The sequence below is a fragment of the Planococcus citri genome, chromosome 2 (genome assembly GCF_950023065.1).
Source record: "Planococcus citri chromosome 2, ihPlaCitr1.1, whole genome shotgun sequence".
Lineage (NCBI taxonomy): Eukaryota > Metazoa > Arthropoda > Insecta > Hemiptera > Pseudococcidae > Planococcus > Planococcus citri.
Window position 1 is genome coordinate 7,763,179 of NC_088678.1, and position 15,788 is coordinate 7,778,966.

General features: G+C 34.9%; 2 protein-coding genes across 4 annotated transcripts; both read left to right on the plus strand.

Moving 5' to 3' along the window:
* Positions 1 to 29: 29 nt before the first annotated feature.
* LOC135834431 (sodium-dependent phosphate transport protein 3-like) lies at positions 30 to 5,090 on the plus strand. 3 transcript variants are annotated; one of them, XM_065348305.1, is made up of 11 exons: positions 30 to 84; positions 442 to 598; positions 664 to 923; positions 1,027 to 1,260; positions 1,329 to 1,416; positions 1,583 to 1,806; positions 2,012 to 2,158; positions 3,876 to 4,008; positions 4,331 to 4,486; positions 4,596 to 4,681; positions 4,776 to 5,090. In XM_065348305.1, exons 2-11 carry the CDS (start codon positions 592 to 594, stop codon positions 4,956 to 4,958), a joined length of 1,518 nt encoding a protein of 505 aa, XP_065204377.1. In that variant the 5' UTR covers positions 30 to 84; positions 442 to 591; the 3' UTR covers positions 4,959 to 5,090. The 3 variants fall into 3 exon arrangements, with proteins under 3 accessions (XP_065204377.1, XP_065204376.1, XP_065204378.1); XM_065348304.1 differs by having other exon boundaries at positions 78 to 598; XM_065348306.1 differs by having other exon boundaries at positions 78 to 598; positions 664 to 917.
* Positions 5,091 to 6,357: 1,267 nt separating this feature from the next.
* On the plus strand, positions 6,358 to 15,778 carry LOC135838225 (sialin-like). The gene is made up of 10 exons (XM_065353849.1): positions 6,358 to 6,494; positions 7,514 to 7,731; positions 7,809 to 8,042; positions 8,134 to 8,221; positions 8,314 to 8,537; positions 8,644 to 8,790; positions 13,327 to 13,459; positions 15,146 to 15,301; positions 15,376 to 15,461; positions 15,541 to 15,778. The coding sequence occupies exons 1-10, from the start codon at positions 6,488 to 6,490 to the stop codon at positions 15,715 to 15,717; spliced, it is 1,470 nt and encodes a 489-aa protein (XP_065209921.1). The 5' UTR covers positions 6,358 to 6,487; the 3' UTR covers positions 15,718 to 15,778.
* The last annotated feature ends 10 nt before the right edge of the window (positions 15,779 to 15,788 follow it).

The window sequence follows — 15,788 nt, forward strand, 5'->3', positions numbered from 1 at the left end:
ATTTTTTATTTGAGATATTTACTTATCGAGACAGTAGGCTATTCAACGAGAGCATAATTACTCGTAGGATCGGAGGTCCACCAGGTAAATTCATACTATTTTTACGATACCTACCTACCTATAAATTTATTTGAAGTTTACGTATAAATTTTTGCCATTTACCTGCGTAAAGATAAAAGTAGGTTCACAAGTTCACATGTGTGATGAAATTATTTAATTCACACTAAACTGAGCAACTAAGTACACTTACCTATCTGAAATTTGATGTGTATTTTCCACCAAACAATCTCAGTAAAGGTAGAAAGAATGTGCTTTTAAACACCTAAACTTAAACAAATATTTATGGCCGGGCTCTATCTAATTTTTCATTGAGATAGCCGGATGGCAGATACACACCAATGTCTGTAATGACACAATGTACTACATATGTACTGTACCCAGGTATACTCAATACTCACTAGATTATCCACTCAACTACCTGTGTACCTTTCGAGTAGATGATTACAGCATTGACAGAAAAATAAGCTTGAATATATGAAAAATTCCTCTCATTCATTTTGGAGCAGCTGAGCAGCTAAAGAATTGATCAAGATGCTTAGTAAGTAAAGTGTTCATGATGTTTAAAACGATAAAATTAGACACTATGCTTATACCAACTTGCAGAACGTCATGTGCTTTGGCTGATGGTGGTATTCCTGCTTATCAGCAACACCTTGGTCACATTGAGTATCAGCATAGCTATTGTATCCATGGTAAATACACGTAACACCACCAACAGTTCAACCAACGCTGTATCTGAAAATTCAGTTCATGTCGTTTGTCCTCACACGGATTTTTTTCTAAGAGAATACATAAGCAGTGCAAATTCATCTGGGTTTTTGTCGTCAAGCACGAATATTTCTCAAAACAATGCAGAAGTACGAGTATGTATGGTGGAGGCACATTTTTTGAACTGAAAGATTTACTCGGCGTCATATTATAGCTGGCACCATAATATTATGATACCTATCTAATGTGATGTTGCAGAGAGAAGGATTCGACTGGACGGAAGCTGAACAGAATATGGTACTGTCGGGATTCTTTCGATTGAATTATTTATCAATTTTGGCCGGTGGTGTCTTGGCCCAAAAGTATGGATCAAAACTAGTCGTAGGATATACGCAGTTTACCATTTCGGTATTGTGTTCTTTGATCCCCTTTGCTGCTGAGTACGGATCGGAAATAGTGTCCTGGGTTAGAGCAGTACAAGGATTGTTATCGGTAAACTGATTTGTGGAGTTGAATTCAACTTGAATGAGGGATACTCACATGGACCTTGCTGATTTCAGTCAATTGCTGCACCAACAGCGGTGTTTACAATTATTGGAAACTGGAGTCCACCTCAAGAACGTGGTAAATTTGGAGCTACATTCATGGGTAAAAATAACAAATGTTTAAACTTACCTATCTACCAACTATTTCTTTTTGTACTTATGAAATCTATTCAAGTAACTGCCAAGTTGCATGTATCATTTTGTCAGTGAATTCACTTCAATAATATCCCACATGTCCTGTACCTACTTACGTTATTTCTTTTATTTAGTTGGAATATCACTTGGTGAAGCTTTGGGTAGCTTTTTATTTGGATACATTGGGGAATACATGCACTGGAAGTATATTTTTCATTTCACCAGTATTTGTGGAATTATTTGGAGTATATTGTGGTATTTTTTGATTCACGATTCACCTAAGCAACATCCTACAATTTCGACTTTGGAAAAGGAGTACATTGAAAGTAGCTTAAAAGCGAGCTCGCATAAGATTAAGGTAAAGTTTTATTAAACTAGATATGTAAATCTAAAGATTTGGCTATCGATGCCTTGCAAACTGCGCGCGCATACTGTTATTGCAGTTGTTGCGCGCGCATCAACCTCTTTACCTATGTTCAGAGACGCGCGCATCGCACGTTGATTTTAATGTGCATGCGCTGAAACGTCTCTACTTAGTTATTCATTTTCTGATTTTAAAATAGGCGTCCATCCCTTGGAGACATATTATTACCAGTGTACCATTCATCATTTGTGTATTGTCTGTGAATTCTGCAATGTGGGCCTTCGTAATGTTGAATACATATTCACCTCTTTATTTGAAGACCATTTACGGGATGAATTCGAATGAAGTAAGGCGTATATCACGGATAAGAAATACGTAAGCTTTAATGTAACTCACGTTTGTTGTCTGCCATTTGCTCATTGGGGGGGGGGGATTGCTTTCAAGGGTTCATGAATAGATTTCAGGCATTTTGAATTGAACTAAAAGAAAGAGTTACAAACCTTGAAGCAAGAAATTTAGCTGCTCGTGCTCGATTGTGAAATTTAGACTAATATCTTAAGTTTATTGAATTTGCCAATTGAATGTCTGAAAAAGGGAAGTATCTCAACTGGTACATTTTTTGAAATAGACAAAAGAGGATCGGAACAGGACCCCAAAATACATCACCAACAAAAGTTTCAGGCATTTTACTTTAATTTTTCGATTTTTTTGGCGAATTGGGAGAATTCAAATTTGGTTCTCACTGATAAAAAAACAAAAATTTGATCAAATTGACATAAAATGCTGAAATTTAGTGTATAAGGGTAAGGCTATCCTATTTCCAACTTTCTGTGTAGATTTCTGATTATTTCGAGAACATTCAATTCAGTGGATTTCTTGATGCTTCAGTTTTCGAAAAAATGCTGTAATTAAATAGGATGAATTGAAAATGAAATTCAGTACTGGAGGGGTGACGAAGCGATGTGTCGTGGTGGGTGGGAGGGGGAATCAGACTGAAATTCTCCAAACTTTTCTCGCTAGATTTTCTCAACTTGAACAAAAATGTCGAAAAAAACATTTGTTTGAATTTTTATATTGATTGGATTATGTTTTTGAAGTTTCTCGAGTTGATTTTGCCATTTTAGGAAAATACGAGTATTTCAAAGATTTATAATTTAAGGTGTAAAAATCAATTGTTTTTCGCTACTTTTCCCCAACGTTTCCCAAATTTTTCAAGTTCCCCAATTTTCCCAAAAATTTCTAACGTTTTTCTGTCTGGGAGAGGGGGAGGGGTTCGGCACGCCTCTGTTCAGCACCTAGGTACATATAAGTTTGAATTCTCACCATCTTTCTTATCCTTGCAACGAAATTCCCAGTTCTTTTTTTTTCAAGGATAATCACAGGAGAAAATTTTGGATTGTAATCGACACAAAAAGATTTTGAAAAACATGTGCTAAAATCAATCAAAAACTTGTTGAATTTCATTTTTACCCCATTTACAGCGTTTTTTAGAAAACTGGAGCATCCAAAAATCCGATAAAGGCTCAAGAACGGTTTGAAACCACCATCAATCAACTCGGGAGATGGAAAATAGGGTTCAACCTCAATTCCAGCCTTTTAAGGCAATTTAATCAAATTTTGATTTTTATTTTCTGAGAAATGGGTCAAATTTGAATTTTTAAAAATTTACTAAAAATCAAAAAATTGAATTTCAGATCCTAAAATTGTTTCTGAAGGCGAAGGAGTACTCTTTCGATTTTCTGGAAAATTACCCAGATGTATACCTTTTAGAGTCTCCACTTTCCAACCACTCCCTTTACCTCTTTACAGCTATACAAGAAATAGTTTTTGCTCCTTCTTCGATAATTTTTGATTTCGTGTCATGGTTGGTGCCTCCACAAATTGACCCAAGAGGTTGAAATTTGCCTACTCTGCAAGGTATTCTTTTTGAAGGGGTTCGATCCAAATGAGATGAGAGAGGACGCTCTAAATAATAAGCTTTTGTAAATATAGAAGACTTCCTTACGAGGCACCTAAATACTTATTTTGTTTTTCATCTGTGTATTATAAATGAAAAATTACAGATTGGAATCATTTCGAGTGTTCCGTTCATTTCAACGATCGTCGTTGCCCTGGGAATAGCTCATTATAGCGATTTATTTGTTAAAAAAAAATGGCTAAGCATGACAAGTATGAGAAAGATCTGTACATTCTTAGGTAAGAAAATTTTGAACCAGTTCTGAAGAAACCCAGGAAAGAGATTGTAGATCCGATTGGATCCAAATTTATCCATTTTTTAAAAAAAAATTTACTCAATCGAATCAGAATATGAACTTGATTGGATAAAACTGCAGAATGCACATCCATTTGAATCATTTGGTAATCACAATCACCAAATTCTGATCCATTGGATAAATATTTTAATAGATACTTGGACCAATTTGGATCCAATTCGATCAAAAACTTATCTCAAACGAAAGTGAACTTGTACCATAGTCAATTCATGAGAAACATTTTCCGATATTTGTTATTTTTAAAGGCTGTGTTGTGGCTGCATTTCCAATGATAATTATTGCATTTACCAAATGTAATCTTACTGTGGCCATTCTTTCTATGCTGTTCGTCTGCGTCGTGAGAGTATTTGGTAATTTTGGTGTTGTCTTGGGTGTTATGGATTTAAGTCCCAAGTTCTGCGGTAAACACCAAAATATTCATATTTCATAAAAATTCTATCATAATTCATAATCATAAGTAAAGCTAAATAGATTCCCTTCGAAATTATTTTACTTCATTTTTTTTTGCAGGAGTTCTCGAAGGAATAATAGGAACATTATCAGCTGTTCACATGTTTGCATTTTCAACTGCTGTCAATTATTTCACCGAAATTTGGGTTAGTCCAAGATTCATTTTCAATTTCTGAATTAATATTTTGGTTCAAAACAGGTTCATGGTTATGAATTTTTTAAAATTTCATCTTATTACAGGATATTGAAGAAATGTGGAAAGTGTTGTTCTTGTTTACCGCATTGTATTGCATGCTAACAAACATGGTGTATGTGATTTTCGGCACGTCTGAAGAACAACCGTGGAATTTTGAGAAAAACATTCATGAAAAACATGATTCAGACGCGATATTGAAAGAATTGAAAACACTTGTGCAGAAATAATGCAATGACATAAAATAATCAAGTACACATACCTACCTCATATTTTTTAGCATAATTTCATCTTCTATTGAAAATCAAATTTTTTCTGAATAAATATTTTTTGCTCCTTTTATTTGAAGCATAGGCAACTTATTTGTCTGATTTTTTTCTGATTCTATTGACAAGCTACATAGGTACATATTAACTTAGTGCTGTTTTTTTTTTCAAATGAGCAAACGTTTGCGTGGCTCTTATTCTAGGGAAGTTGTAAATAAATACATTTGACTCTTAGAATTTAAGAAGATTTCATTTTGATTCGACAATTTGAAGGAAAATTGAAAATGATTGGAACTTATTAATATTCACACTGTGTGTATTTTTGGACAGTCCAACGAAATAGTTTATTTGCCAAGATAATCTACTACCAGATTATCACGTTCGTGTGGCCATCTATAAATTGCTGTTCTGACTCGTCAAACTAGTAATTTGTCCGTTGTTTCAATACCTATCTCGCTGATATCCCTATCCGTTTGGAACCAGTAGGTAAAAGTCCAAAAGAATTGTTGGGGGCCGTGGATGGAGTCCAATAAAAAATCTGACGTCATATTCGTGTTCAGCGTCACCAAAAACACAGAATTCGATATATCACGTGCCTCAGATTTTCTTTCGAAAGTTTCGCCCAAAATTGGGTTTGGGGGTGCTCCCCCACCATTAAGAGATCCCGTCTCGGTATGGGCAGGCACAATCATTATTTTTTCAGGTACCTACCTATGTAATCAGGGTTGTACAAAAACGTGTTAAAAAAAAACAACAACAATTTTTTTGTTTAAAATGTTTTTTTTTTGTTTTAAAACAGTTTTTTTTTTTTAAATTTAAAACTATGTGTTTAAAAGTGTTTTAAACACAAATTCATTTGTTTTGGGTTCACCAGACATCAATTTTTAAGATGTGATGTCATAAAATAGCTATAAAGCTCAAGAAATATTGAAAATTTGAAATCAAAACACAAAATTTGTCTCTAAAAATACAGTTTGTTCAACTTCACTTTTTTTCAACAAAAAACTTAAGAAACGTGTTTTTTTTAGGAAATTGGAGTTGAAAAAAACTGTTATAAACGGCTTTTTTTCTTAAAACATCGTTCTGTTTTTTTTTCATTCGTTTTAAACGTGTTTTAAACATGCATAAAACATTTTTGTTTTAAGCATGTACAACCCTGTGTGTAATATGAGAATATCCACGTTCATTTCGTATATTTGTCCATTCTACTACGGTACGCAGAATATAAGATAGTAGGTAAAAAGGTATACTTGCTTTATTATAATAGAAAATTATCTTATACATAATATGTAGACTATACCTATCTATCTTTCTAAAAACTTTACAAAAATTGTGTTTTTTTTTCGTCGTTTTATAGGTAACATTTTTGCTTTTATCTACTTTCATAAAATATCCATTTCGGTGAGTTATTTTTTGGTATAAGTGCAAATTTTACGTTCCCGACACAAAAAATTATCGCATTAGTGTTGATTCCAGAAAAAAAAGTCTTGAAAATGCAGAGTAAGTAAATCCAAGTCAATTCATTTGCTAAACAAATTTAGATAGGCACCTAATAACATAATTGAGGAGCTTGGAATCAAAACTCACTTTTGCCATCGGACAAAGTTTCGAGAAAATCGACAGTAACTGATTTCGCCTAGTGCGTTGATGAAAAAAACGTCGCAAAGTGTGTCGAGCTCTGAGTAAGACTACTAAATGGGATTCCATGAGAAAATTTTTTTTTTCAAGTTGCCATATATTATCGCAGTATGGCTTTCAAGTTTGGCAAAAGTGAGTTTTGATTCCAAGGTGGGGTAATTTTACTTTCTTTTGCAAATATATCGAAAAATAAGCCTCCTAGAAGAAAATTAACGACATTAAGTCGATTGGAAATTTAATTCTCTACAATTTTCTTCGTCTTAATTTTTCCGTAGAATGCTTCGTTCCGTCTCCAGACAGCTTTAAAAGTTTTGAGCGCTGAATTTTTCCAAAAATTATACTTTCTTTTGCAAATATATCGAAAACTAAGCAGCCTAGAAAAAAACTAACGACTTTAAGTCGATTGGAAATTTAATTCTCTACAATTTTCCTCGACTTCATTTTTCTGTAGAGTATTTTGTTCCGCCTCTAGAGAGCTTTAAACGTTTTGAGCGCTCAATACATCCAATTTTTTTACCTCCTCAGTTGCATAACTTCCAAATTCAAAATTACCATTTTCGCTATTTTCACTATCAGAAAATGCTTCCGAAGTTGCAATTGAATCATTTTGGCTTTGTAGACTGCCATGCGACCTTGAAAATACAATTTTTTTTATAGCTTGGAGTCAAAACTCACTTTTGCCACAGCACGAAATTGTGAAGAACTGGGGCCAAATTTGGAAAAATGGATTCTGTAGGGTGATAGAGAAATTGAAGAAGTATCCGAATCAGCAAAAAAACGCATATCGATTTTTGGTGTCAAAAGTGAGTTTTGATTCCAAGCTCCTCAATTACTCCATTATTTCAATTAGATAAATTGATCTAAACTGATCGCATTTGCAGAACGACATCAGCTTTGTGTGTTATTACTAACGCTGCTTGTGTGTAATACGTTCGTCACATTAAATACTGATATCGCCATCGTGTCCATGGTAAACAGTCAAAATGCTGAGGTCACATTTAATAAGACGTCTACTATTTGTCCGAATAGCAATTTTTTCCTGGGTAATTATTTGAAGGATGACAACGATGCTAACGAATCGTTGAAAAATGTCAATCAAGTGAGCTATAAGTAACTGATACTGCGTAGGTACCTACCTCTCGAGTCTCGACAATCCTCAAGCCTCATATTTTTCAGAACAGTGGATACAATTGGTCAGAAGCAGAACAGAACTTGGTTCTTTCGGGGTACTATTGGTTAAATTATGTTGCAATAATGCCCGGCGGTATTTTAGCTCATAAATATGGGGCTAAAATAGTCGTTGGGTATGCACAACTGATTTCTTCTACAATGTCATCGTTGATTCCGATGGCTGCCCAGTCCGGACCTTTGGCAGTATCTTGGATCAGAGCTGTACAAGGGGTTTTATCGGTTAATACAGTGCATTTTCTGGATACCTATCTGCTCAATAGCGCAATAAAATTCATTGTCCCTTGTCTGATGAGGAATGATTCTGTTACAGTTTATGTCTATGCCCGCTGGTGTATATTCAATCATGGGAAATTGGAGTCCGCCACACGAACGAGCAAAATTTGGAGCTAATTTTATGTGTAAGTTAACGGATTATTACTCTTAGGGACTTGTAGTTGATATATTTTTGAAATTGGTTACTGATTCGAGGTTATACTGTTTTGGCTTTAAGTTGGAACCTACATCGGTATGACTGCGGGCAGCTTTTTATTCGGTTTAATTGGGCAGTATTTACATTGGTCGATTATTTTTCATTTCACAAGCCTATGTGGTGTGATTTGGAGTATATTTTGGTATCTCCTGGTTCATGACACACCCGCTAAGCATCCTACAATCAGCGTTGAAGAAAAAGAATATATTGTAAATAGTCTGAAAAAGGCGACCTGTAAAACTAAGGTAGGCAATCAAAGTGACACGACTTGTGTCTTGTAAAGTGATTATTGAGTAAATGCCCATAAGACCGCTAAACAGATGATGAGTGCCCAACAACATTTTTTTTTAGAACTCAATTCCTTGGACAGGTATTGTCACTAGTGTGCCACTTGTTGCGTGTATCTTGACAGAAAGTTTGCTCATCTGGGTATGGGTAATGATGACCACATATTTTCCGAAATATCTCAAGATCTTTTACAGCTTGAATTCCAACGAGGTGCGTAATTTTTTGAGGAGGGATCTTCCTCTTCTTTGGGATTTAGTATGGTCCCAATCAACTATCCGCTCGATTGGAATGTTAAAAGCGATTTTATGATTGATTATTGTTCTATACACATAAACGAATAAACTTAGCTTGTATGCCTATTTTCCCCCTCCCCCTTTCAGAGGATCCACCCCCCTCTAATTTGAAATTCGCTCTATCTGCTTATCTATGGGCTGTACGAAAAATTTTTTCAAACAAATGTTGTTCCTTGATGTCTTTTCTACAATTTTAGTTATCAGCAAAATTCAGTTTGGAGCAACCCTTATCCCTCCAGAACTCAAAACTCATTTCGAAGAAAAGTCAAAATCACATTTTTCCCATTTTTATGGGGAAATATCGAAAAAAATGAAAAATCTGAAACACTGAAAGTGTTCGAAATGAAATTTCCTTTCAAATGAGCTACTTATATCAGGATCACCCTCTCCCCCCTCCTTGAGGATCCACCCCCTCCCCCCTTTCCTGACCCATCTAATCAGCTGTACGTGAAAATTTTTCAAACAAAAGTTTTTTGCCAAATTGAGTTTGGAGCGATCTTCGCGCCTCAAAAAGTCCAAAAACACAAAAAGGTCAACGTTTACGATTTTTACATTTTCGATGAAAAATACGAGTAGACAATAAGTAAAAAAACATTTTTAATCGGCAAAATTGTTCAAAATTTAATTTGCTCCCCCAGTGTTCCGCGAAAGTTGGGAAAAGTTGGGAAATGTGAAAAATTCAAGAATGTTGGAAAAATACCAACAATATTTTAAAAATTCAATTTTTTCACAGTCATACCCAGTTGACCACATGCTAGCAAAAAGCTAGCGTTTTATTCGCGTTTTGATAAGTTGCTAGCAATTTACTCGCCTTTTGTGGCCAGCAATAATTATCTCGCTAAAAGTAAGCGATTTTCTTGCAGTTTTTCGCTAGCAAATTCAATTCTAGCAATTTTCGAGCTGTTTTCCAGCGACTCTCAGCTAGCTTTTACTTCACTTTAACTTGCTCGCCTTATGCTAGCGTATTACTGGCGGATACTTGCTCGCAATTCTATGCTAGGACAGTTCAAGCAATATTCTCGCATATCTCAGCTAGCTTTTACTTCACTTCATACATGCTCGCCTGATGCTAGCGTATCACTGATGGATACTTGCTTGCAATTCTATGCCAAGAAAGTTCAAGCAATATTCTCGCATATCTCAGCTAGCTTTTGCCTCACTCTATACCTGCTCGCTTAATGCCAGCGTATCACTGACTAATATGTTACCTGCTCACAGTTTTATGATAGGAAACTTCAGGTAATATTCTTGCATCTCTGAGCTAGCATTTACTTAGCCATCTGGCTCTAGAAAAATGTAAGCATATCTCTAGTTTCTTGAAGCTTCCAGCTACTTTTAGGAAATTCTGAAATTTTGTGAAAATTTAAAGTTTCAAAAATCTGCTGGAGGCTTCAGGAATTTTCAAAGAGTCGCTGGAGGCTCCAAAACGACTTGAAATTCACCTGCAGTACTTCGTAGCGTATTGAAATTAGTTTTCAGAATAAATTTGAGCTTTACAACTTCAATTTGAGTTTCAAAAATCTGCTGGAGGCTCCAGAACTGCTCAAAACAAGTTGAAACCGTTTCCCATCGATTTGGCATGTCGAAAATAGGGTATATCCCAAATGTCAGGTTTCTTGGTCAATTTGGTAAAATTTTGATTTTTTCTCACATTTTGGCCAAAATTTGATTTTTGAAAATTCACCAAAAATCGAAAAAGGTACTTTACCACTTGAAATTTTGACAGGTGATGAATTTTTGCATGATCTTTCGATCTATGTTTGTAAGGTTTGAAAAATTTCGTGCACGTCCTATGTTGAAACGCGAAATCTGTGATTTCGGCTGACCTTTTAATCAAAATTGCCGCCATTTTGTGAGTAAGGCCAATTTTTTTTCAGCAAGTTTGCTTTAAAATGTTCCTTAGGATGTCCCCTTTAAGGAAAAAGTTGTCCCGGAGGATCTGCAGGGGGTGCAATTACCCCCATTGCCGTGGACTAAAATGTTGTTCAAATGTTTTTGAAATTTTTCATTTTCATGGTTTGTTTGATGCTTCATTTTCAAATTTTAAATTTTGACAATTTTTCTATTTAAAAAAAAAACTTCCATTTTTTATTTAATAAAGAGATTTTTCAACCTAAGCGCTAGCATAATGCTAGCGAATTGCTAGCGTCGATCTCTCTCATGGTATAGTTTGCTACTCTTAGATAAAGTGTGTCATCAAGTTGAATATAAGCTCAAGGTGGTATCTTGTTGAAAAGTAAGAAGAGTGACATCACTCTTCTTATACTGTCCCAAGATGCTAGCATTGCTAGCGTTATGCTACCTCTGAGCTGGGACAGTCGCCTAATTTTTGGAATTTCCTGGAAAACTACCACCTGTTAAAGGAAACACCCAGAATTTTTAAAAATTAATTAATAGTAATTACTTTACTGATCAAAGTGTTTCTACGCTAGCAAAATGCTAGCTTCCTGCTAGCATAATTTGCGCTAGCGTAAATGGTGCCGGAATATGAGACACTTTTTGCAAAAATTGCTAGCAAATCAGTCGCGATTTAGTCGCATGTACGTAGCAGAATGCAGAGCAAAGTGCCAACAAAATGCTAGCTTTTTGCTAGCTTTGTGCCAGCTACGTGCTAGCTATTTGTGCGCAATTCTGCTACTCTAATGCGACCTAATCGCAACTGATTTGCTAGCATTTTTTTAAAAAAGTGTCTCAAATTCCGGCACCATTTACGCTAGCACAAAATTTGCTAGCATTTGGTCAACTGGGTAGAAGTTTATTTATCAAAGCAATCGCTCTTAATAAATTAACCACTTCCCCAACTTTTGAAGTCAAATCTGTAGAGGAGAAAGTACAAATATGGACCCCGTCTAGCTTTTTGGCTTTAAAGGGTAGAAAAAATTATCAATTTTTTTTTTTCGAATATACCATTCGAAAGGCCAAAGACTCTAGTGTATTGTGTAAAGAAAAAAAAAATTTTGTTGAAAACTCACGGAGAAATTTGAAATTTAGAAAAGTGACATAAAGTGGTACAAATATGGACCCCCTGAAAAAATGAATAAAAATTTCAGAAAATTGTACAAAAATTTATTTAAAGATGTTTTTTGATTCTTTGGACTTGTCTTCTTTTCTGGGTATTCTAAAAACCATTGAATCAAAATTATATGAAAAAGAAATTTAGGGGTCCATATTTATATACCCATTAGGGTGGAGCGGAAAAAAATTATAGTCTTCGATTTCGCTGAAATTGAAGTATGTTAGAGATTTTGAGTTAAAATGACCCCAGAAAAATTTTCAGCCTCCCACGTGCCACTGCGGTGGAACTATGGCCCCCCACAGTAGGGTCATTTTGGGAAAAAACGCTGTTTTTTGAATTTGAAAGTACCAATACCTAATTTTTCCGAAAAATGGGTAACACTCAAAAGTTGCGATTTGAGATGGCGAATCGGCATTTCTTTGCTTTTATAATTGAAAATACAGTCGATTTAGACTTCGAACGCGATTTTACGATTGATTATCACTTTTCACATTGAAACAAGTGAATCTAGCTCGTATTCCAATCTCTACCCCTCCCCCTTTCCTGAGTCCCCCTCCCACACATTAAAAACTCTCCTACCACCTTGAATAACGTTCCAACAAGAAAAATCACGAAATGAAAGTTGTTTCTTGAAAAATTTTCTACATTTTGGTTCCAACAAAAATTTCATTTGGCGCCACCCTTGGGCCCCAAATTCCCAAAAACCATTTCCAAAAAAAAGTCAAAATCGCGTTTTTAACGTTTTTACGAAAAATTTGTAATCAACAAACGTGGATGTGCTCAGAACTATATTTCTCATTTATAATTTTGCTGATTTTCAAAAAATAATGAGGTTTGAGAAGTAATTTTGAAATAAATAGTTCAAAATGTTGATGTGATATGCCTGGAGAGGGCTGCATGAGCGAGGCAGGGGAAAAAGAAAAATGAATAAGTACCTAAAACTTAGCTATGAGCACCTCCACGTTTCTTGATTACAAATTGTTCGTAATTCACGTACAGCCCATTAGATATGGGAAAAATGTGATTTTGACTTTTCTTAGAAATGAATTTTGAGTTCTGGAGGGGTAAGGGTTGCTCTAAACTGAATTTTGCTAATAACTAAAATTGTAGAAAAGACATCAAGGAATAACTTTTGTTCAAAAACTTTTTTTCGTACCTATAGCCCATAGATAAGGAGATAAAGCGATTTTCAAGTTAGGGGGGGGGGGGTGTGGATCCTTGGAAAGAGGGGAGGGGGAAAATAGGCATACAAGCTAAATTTATTCGTTTATGGGTGTAGAACAAAATCAATCATAAAATCGCTTTTAACATTCCCATCGAGCGGATCGCCTTTTTTCGGGCAATTGGGACCCTATAATTGGTAGGAATTAAAGATTCGATTCGATTTTAAAATTCCATTTGATTTGTGATTATGATGTTTTTGTTGTATCTATTTAGATTGGAATCATCACAGGTGTGCCAAACATCATCACAGGTATATTGATTTTTGTAATTGCTTATTACAATGATCTAATCATCAAGAAAAATATATTGACTACAACAACTACCAGGAAAATTTCCACCATGATAGGTATAACTCAAGTATACCTACTTATAACTACCTACCAGTATACTTCTACCAACATTTTACTTGCTTCACGAGAAAAAAACAGTTAACCGTAATTGGTTTTAGGATTTTAAGTGGGAAAACTCTGGAGAAAAATTCGTTTTTGTGTTTATTTCAAAATACCAGCCAAAAGACAATTGTTATACCCTCTAAACCTAGCTATGTTCTTTCATTTTTTTTTATTTTTGAGAATCCCTAATTCAAAACTTGTCCATTTTAGAAAAAATGAATCTTTTGAAGATTGATGAGCTCAAAAGTGGGAGGATACATTTACAAAATAAATTCCAGCGAAAATACGTCGTCATTTTTTGGTGAGCAACTAAGTAAGCTCCCTTTTATTCAGCTTTCTAAATGGTATTTCAACATCCCTTGGGAAAACAAAAACACTTGATTTCAATTAAAATTTTGAAAAAAATTATATGAAGTGAAATACCATATCAATTGTTAAATAGCAGTTTCGAGGCGTTGATATTCAAATATTGACTGTTTCTGTCTGACCATTGTGGCCCTCACCATGCTCTCAGGATGGCTAAAATGTCAAACATTTGAAAAATACCCGAGATGAGTCATTTTTTGGATTCTCGAGGATGCTGAATTAAAGTATTTTCTTAACCCTTCTGTCTTCTCCTGCAATTTTCAAAAAACTATAAAATGTAATAAATGCTTATGTCGACTTTCTCTAATTTGAAGTTGCTGAGAAGGGAACCTCTTGAGGTGTCACCCTACGATTCAAATGGGACCGCGATTTTCGGAAAGAGCATGGTCTACAACCCCCCTCCCCCAAACAAATTTTCATCTGCCCAATTCCGTTTTTTGATTTTTGGCGAACGTTTGAAAATTCAAAATTGACTGCTTTTGGTGATTTATGCTTTTTTAAATTAAGGTACATACGAGTACCTACGTACCTACTTGATTAATAAGAATGATCAAAAGTTATTATGTCACTTAATGACCTTAATGTTGTCGATAGTGACTTTAAACTAAATAAATAAAATAAAAATACTTAAATAAAAATAAGTCCTAAAACTGATATTAATTCCCCAACTCCAAATTTCACCATTTCCAGCCATTCTGGAACCTCCAGCGCGATTTTTAAATTTTTCTAGAATTTTGAATGCTCCAGAAGGCGTGAATAAGAAGTTGGGCAGCTATAAATTGAGTTGTGTGATATACTTAACCTGCTTAACAAGTTTATCCACATTTGAGCCAATTTTGAGAGGGACATCTCAAGAGTGGGGGTTTGACCGAATTTTTTCAGGTTGGTTAGGAAAGTGGTCGAAAATCAAAAATTTCCCGTGTGCGAGGAAATTTTTGAAATCGGCACGAATCGTTGTATTTCGTCCAGAGCTAACCCTCCGAGGGGGAATTTCGCCATTTCCAGCCGTTCTGGAGCTTCCAGTGCGATTTTCAGTTTCTCCAGCAAATCCGTCCCACACACACAAAAAAAAAATAAAACAAATAAATAATGAAACTGCCAATTTATGGTACGGAAATTTTAGTCTTTAGGTTAGACAGGTACCAATAAACAATTTAATTTTACTAATGCATAATATAATGTACATTTATGTACCTATTTAGTATTTTCCTTATATGAAATCAAACAAATCCTTTGCTTACCTAACTATTTTGTACCATATTTTGTACTAAAAGGTGGTATTCTGTCCATGATTCCACTCATAATAATAGCAATAACCGAATGTAATCTGACACTGGTCATTTCCTGTTCAATGATTTATAATGTTATGAGCACTTTTCAAATGTTTGGAACTCCGTTGGTTCTTGTGGACATGAGTCCTAAATTTTGTGGTAGGTTTGTTGATCATATGACCAAGCTTATTTATCCAATTTAGAGTTACCTTAAAGTTGATTTTTATTCTTAGGAATTCTGGAAGGATTTTCTGGCACAACAAGTTCCCTACTCACGTTCGTATTCTCTGCAGTGGTGAATTACTTTAGCACAATCTATGTGAGTAGTTACTCAGCTGTGTAAATTTACTAATAGAATAAGAACTAAATGAATATCAATCTTAACTTTAATCAATCAGGATGTCAATTTGTTGTGGAAAATGGTTTTCTTGAGCTCATCAATGGGTGCTATTTTCATAAGTGTGATATTCCTGTTTTTTGGAACGTCTGAAGTGCAACGTTGGAATTTCAAAGATGATGCCGAAAAAAATCAACCATTGAATGCATCACGTGGTAATCAAACTGAAATTTTGTAATGAAATTATCAAACAGATATCAAGTTAATGTATGTAAATTGTACACGAGTAAAGAAAATTAATCCATGTTG

What these genes read in the sequence shown, in the direction of transcription:
- LOC135834431 (XM_065348305.1), top strand. An exon ending in CAGTACAAGGATTGTTATCG is followed by an intron (nt 1,261 to 1,328) that starts GTAAACTGATTT and finishes TGCTGATTTCAG; the next exon opens with TCAATTGCTGCACCAACAGC. An exon ending in ATTTGGAGCTACATTCATGG is followed by an intron (nt 1,417 to 1,582) that starts GTAAAAATAACA and finishes TCTTTTATTTAG; the next exon opens with TTGGAATATCACTTGGTGAA.
- LOC135838225 (XM_065353849.1), top strand. An exon ending in ATTTGGAGCTAATTTTATGT is followed by an intron (nt 8,222 to 8,313) that starts GTAAGTTAACGG and finishes TTTGGCTTTAAG; the next exon opens with TTGGAACCTACATCGGTATG. An exon ending in GAAAATTTCCACCATGATAG is followed by an intron (nt 13,460 to 15,145) that starts GTATAACTCAAG and finishes TTGTACTAAAAG; the next exon opens with GTGGTATTCTGTCCATGATT.